Source organism: Austrofundulus limnaeus, unplaced genomic scaffold (genome assembly GCF_001266775.1).
Source record: "Austrofundulus limnaeus strain Quisiro unplaced genomic scaffold, Austrofundulus_limnaeus-1.0 Scaffold1354, whole genome shotgun sequence".
Taxonomy (NCBI): Eukaryota; Metazoa; Chordata; class Actinopteri; order Cyprinodontiformes; family Rivulidae; genus Austrofundulus; species Austrofundulus limnaeus.
Window position 1 is genome coordinate 5045 of NW_013953756.1, and position 5038 is coordinate 10082.

At 39.8% G+C, this 5038-nt stretch overlaps 1 protein-coding gene across 1 annotated transcript; it reads right to left on the reverse strand.

Annotated features, from left to right (window-relative positions):
* Nucleotides 1-973: 973 nt before the first annotated feature.
* On the reverse strand, nucleotides 974-4818 carry LOC106535079 (L-amino-acid oxidase). Its single transcript, XM_014031962.1, has 7 exons — nucleotides 4509-4818; nucleotides 4284-4389; nucleotides 3942-4156; nucleotides 3750-3862; nucleotides 1327-1528; nucleotides 1184-1252; nucleotides 974-1114 (listed from the first exon to the last, which is right to left on the reverse strand). Exons 1-7 carry the CDS (start codon nucleotides 4704-4706, stop codon nucleotides 974-976), a joined length of 1044 nt encoding a protein of 347 aa, XP_013887416.1. The 5' UTR covers nucleotides 4707-4818.
* Nucleotides 4819-5038: the final 220 nt, after the last annotated feature.

Below are 5038 nucleotides of genomic sequence, written 5' to 3' on the forward strand. Positions count from 1 at the left end.
ACACCTGGTCAACCTTTCAATCAGACGTGACCAAAGTAAAAAAACACCTGGTCAACCTTTAATCAGACGTGACCAAAGTAAAAAAAACACCTGGTCAACCTTTCAATCAGACGTGACCAAAGTAAAAAAAAAAACACCTGGTCAACCTTTAATCAGACGTGACCAAAGTAAAAAAACACCTGGTCAACCTTTAATCAGACGTGACCAAAGTAAAAAAACACCTGGTCAACCTTTAATCAGACGTGACCAAAGTAAAAAAAAACACCTGGTCAACCTTTAATCACCACACATGACCAAACTAACAAAAACTTAATTTACAAATTAAATATTTAGTTTTGAGCTAAATATTTAGCTTGCAACTTAAATATTTAGCTAGCAAGTTAAATATTTAGCTAGCTACCTAAATATTTACCTTGAAACTTAAATATTTAGCTAGCAAGTTAAATATTTAGCTTGCAACTTAAGTAGCTACCTAAATATCATTAGCTACCTAAATATTTAAGTTGTAACCTAAATATTTAGCTCGCTACCTAAATATTTAAGTTGTAACCTAAATATTTAGCTCGCTACCTAAATATTTAAGTTGTAACCTAAATATTTAGGTAGCTAACGAAATATTTAAGTTAAATATTTAACTTAAATATTTAGGTAGCGAGCTAAATATTTAGTTTATAAACTATGACATTTATAAATGTATGAATCATATGGTGAAAAACTGACTTTGAAAAATAAATCTGTTCTTTTTTTCTTATAAAAGGCTAAATAAAACAAAACTATTGGTGGTAATTTTTGACTGTGTAACTTTACAAAAGGCACCTGATATTTTAGATTTTGTTGATTTTAGCAACAATTGACCTCCTTGTAACTTTTAGCTTCTTTTCAGTAATTTAGCCTCGGCTCTCATTGTTGTACCTTCAACAGTTACCGGTTCATTTTCAACAGTTATTCAGCACTCAGCATCCACACGTTGTTCTTACTGTGTGTTGTCGTTGATGTCTGACTGTATGTAGAGCATTTCTATCAGCGACGTGTAGAACAGACTGTTTTCATTCAAGATGTCACCGATCATCCTCTGAGCTCCACGACTCAGGTTACCTTCCTTCACCAAATATTCCTGTTAGCAGACGACAGACTGAAGACCTCGCATCATTTATTGTTACATCATGAACGACCTAACTCTTACCTTTACTGTGTACGAGTCATATTTATCCAACATAGCCCTACAGCCAAGTCTCTTCAGGTCGTCTCTGACCTGTGCACACATTCAAACACATGAAACTTTAACGACAGAAAGAAAAGTAATAAATGTGAGCGGTTATCACAGACCTTCCAGAGCGTCTGACTGAAGAGCTCTGCAGCAGACTTCCCCCTCTCCCTGTCGTTCAGGCTGTAGTTCAGCACACTGGGGTTGTTCTCCACAGAGTAGGTTTTGTGCAGAAGTCCATTTACTAAATAGTAGGTGTTGATGTCATCTTGAATGAAACGGTTCAGGGGAATTTGTAATTTGGAGATAAGAGAAAGCAGAATCCTGTGAAGCAGAGTTAAAAACATCCTGAGCATGCTGGATATTTGTTATTGATCTGCATTTAAATATGTATTAAATCAAGATGGTAAATGTGCTGCCAACACTTCAGCTGGCTCTGAGAATAAAGACTAAAGCTAATGTTTATAATCTTGGTAAAAGGGACACGTGTAAAATCCATGTTTTAGTCATTAAATACATGTTGTTGTACTTGGAGGCAGAAAAGTTGAACTGAGTCTCTCCTGGTGCTGCTCTTTATGTTCTGTTTGGGTCAGATTGATCATCCTGTGCGATGTTTTCTGAACTTTTACGTCACAGTTTTTGTGACAGAACTGCCAAACAAGGTCTGAACTTACCAACTACACATTGGGTGGTCTTCATTCTCCTGATTGGCTCCAACAGGTATGCGGACAAGTCTTTCCTTTCATTTATAAATAAAACTCTTCTGTGCTGTTTTACAGTCCTAAACCCCTCTGTCAAGAAAGAATGGACTGCTCTGGAAGCTGGAGGGGTCAGGGAGTGAAACACCTCGTTTTGATTTAAAGACACAGCCTCAGAACGAGTTGATCTGAGACACACCTCAGGAAAGGGGTGAAAGAGGAGCTTGTGAAGTTACATTAAAGAGGAATTCAGACCAAATAATATCAGTTCCACTTCATACAGACCCAAACAGAATGATTGAAATGTGAAAAAGAAGGATTAATCAGCCTTTATCGTCCCACAGAGGGGAAGTTATTCTCTGCATTTTACCCATCACACATGTGGAGCAGCGGGCTGTCAATCACAGTGCCCGGGGAGCAATTGAGGGGTTAAGGGCCTTGCTCAAGGGTCCAAAGTGGGGCTGGTTGGTTCAGGGAGTTGAACTAGCGACCTTCCTAGAGATGTGACGTTCGCGAACGATCCAAATCTTTTGAACGGCTCTTTACAATGAACGATAGGAGCCGAATTGCGAGCAGTAACGAGCCATTTGTAGTTCTAGTTCTTTTATTCCTCATATAATCTTTATTTTTTCATATTTAAATGGCTCCCACTTTGCTTTTTCACAGAAAACAGGCGGAGTTGTGAAGTACAGAAGCTCACGGTGAGAGGGGGAGGGGGGTTTCCGCATGACAAACACATGGTTCCACCCACGTGATGGGATTACGTCATTACGTACGGCTACGTGATGACGTAACTCGTTCAAAATCGAACGGCTCTTTTGAACGGCTCTATGAGACAAACGACTCCCCAAGATCTGGATCCCTTCAAAGAGCCATTTGTCCCATCTCCAGACCTTCCAATCACACACTCATCTTCTCTAACCTCTGACCACCACTCCACAAAAACCCTTTAACATTTAAAATCCTTTAAAAGTGTTTACTTAAACAAAAGCTTACAAAAACCTGTGACACACATGAACTTTTTGCTTCAACAGTATCTGAAGGAAGAGTTTTCTTTTCAAAATAACATCAGAAACACAACAATGCTCCGGCCACACAGGAACTTTGTTTTGTGATTTTTGTTATTGCTTCAGCTTTTAGCAGCTTCAGAGATCATGGCTGATATGTGTCTGAGGTGCAGGGGATTCTGATGTTATCAGTCCATGAAATGGACGTTATTAGGTGTTATCAGTCCCATACAATGGCTTCAGAGGGTCCCTACTGTGCCTTCTAGGCTTCAGACTGTCTCGACAGTGCCCCCTAGTGGTTTAATATATCAATGACAATGAATGTGTAAATAACCAAAACATATTGTAATAAATTTTTTGTGTCCATGTTGGACTCAAACACTGGTCTACCGCTCTCTGGTCCAACACTCTACCCATTGTCCTATTGAGAGACCACAATATATGTTAGTTGGAGGTTAATGCTAACCATGTCATCTGCTCTAAGGTTAACCTTGGTGGCTTTAAGCCTCATACTAACCAGATAGTGGTTTTATGTCTCATATTAACCAGATAGTGTCTTTATGTCTCATATTAACTAGATAGTGGTTTTATGTCTCATATTAACCAGATAGTGTCTTTATGTCTCATATTAACCAGATAGTGTCTTTATGTCTGATATTAACCAGCTGACAATCAGAAGCCATTCTATGGGACGGGGAACCTGCTAACTGTCACAGGCGGGACATTCTGAAGCCATTCTATGGGACTGATAACATCTAATAACGTCCATTTCATGGATGATAACACCCGAAGCGGGTGGCCACAGAGGGATCACAGTCCCGTTTCCGTTTCTCCACTCACTTATGGAAGCTTGGTATCCTCATGGCTCCCACTTCTGCATACCATCCTTCTCTTGTGTTCCTGAAGGTCTCCACCCGTCCTCCAATACGATTACTGGCCTCGATTATGGTCACCTTGTTGTTTATAGGAGCACACAATGATTAAGTACAGTACTCATTAACACACTGGTTATGGATTGGTTAGTTTTCTAACCTTGTGTCCAGCATCTTCTAGAACCTTTGCAGCAGTCAGACCCGCCATGCCCCCACCAACCACTGCTACATGATGAGGCCTCTTTGTGACAGGAAGACCTTTCATCACAATGTCCAGGAGCTCACTGTAGTCTGGGTCCTGCAGGCACTCATATAGAGGGTCTCCAATGATCCCACTTGCTGCAAAAACCACAACTCCCACCAGGACCAGAGGAGCTGATTGAAAACAAACAAAACAAAAGAATAACTATTAAGTTTACAAGCTGAGGTGTTAAATCAGACTGAGCTGCTACAGCTGTTGTTTCAACACTGAAACCAGTTTCTAACAGGGAAGTTAACTTACCAAACTTGCACAGTGCCATGTGGGGCATCATGTGGAGGACAGAGTCCCACAGTTTAGAGCGCTTCACTGTGCTGTTGATGCTGACACCAGGAGAGGAACTGGAAACCTAACACAAGCATTATGTTTACTGAGAGGCAACAAAATACATACTTAATCCATTATTTTTACATCAAACTGAACTAAACATTACACTTAAAACAAAAAATGTCATTTAGTGTAACTCACCTGTGTCAGAGGAAAGGTACTGTAAGTTGTTGTGGACCTGAGCATGACTGCAGAGAAATGACCCCGAGTCACAGTGAGCCTTAAGTACCAACCCTGCCTCTCCATCACCAGGCTGATGGAAACGGTGCTACGTGCCACTTTCAGCACAAGGTCATTTAATGACAGACTGTGTGACTCCCTCAGGTCCGTCTCAAACATTTTCCCACACCGGCTCCAGAGTCAACCACACTGAACAAATCAGATTAGTGAGGGCTACACTAGTCATCAGCACACCTCATTTCCTCCATCTGCACTCATTTCAATATCTGACCTGCACTGAAAATAATAACTTGTAAGGTTTACTTGAAAAAGTCCTCGTAACGATTTACACTAATGTTTAAGTAAATTTAAATGCTACAAATTCATGTAATATTTACTCATGATTATCCAGTAAAAGTTGTTAAGAATATAGTTAAAGATTTGTGAATAAATCAGGTAAATTTAACTTCATTTGCTCAGTTAAATCTTGTAACATTTACTTGATCAAATTA

Bases quoted from the DNA above. Each gene is read 5' to 3' on its own strand.
- LOC106535079 (XM_014031962.1), bottom strand. From the start codon at position 4,706: ATGTTTGAGACGGACCTGAGGGAGTCACACAGTCTGTCATTAAATGAC. The intron at 4,157-4,283 runs GTAAGTTAACTT...GTTTTCAATCAG, and splicing joins CATGGCACTGTGCAAGTTTG to CTCCTCTGGTCCTGGTGGGA. The intron at 1,115-1,183 runs GTAAGAGTTAGG...GTCTGCTAACAG, and splicing joins ATGACTCGTACACAGTAAAG to GAATATTTGGTGAAGGAAGG.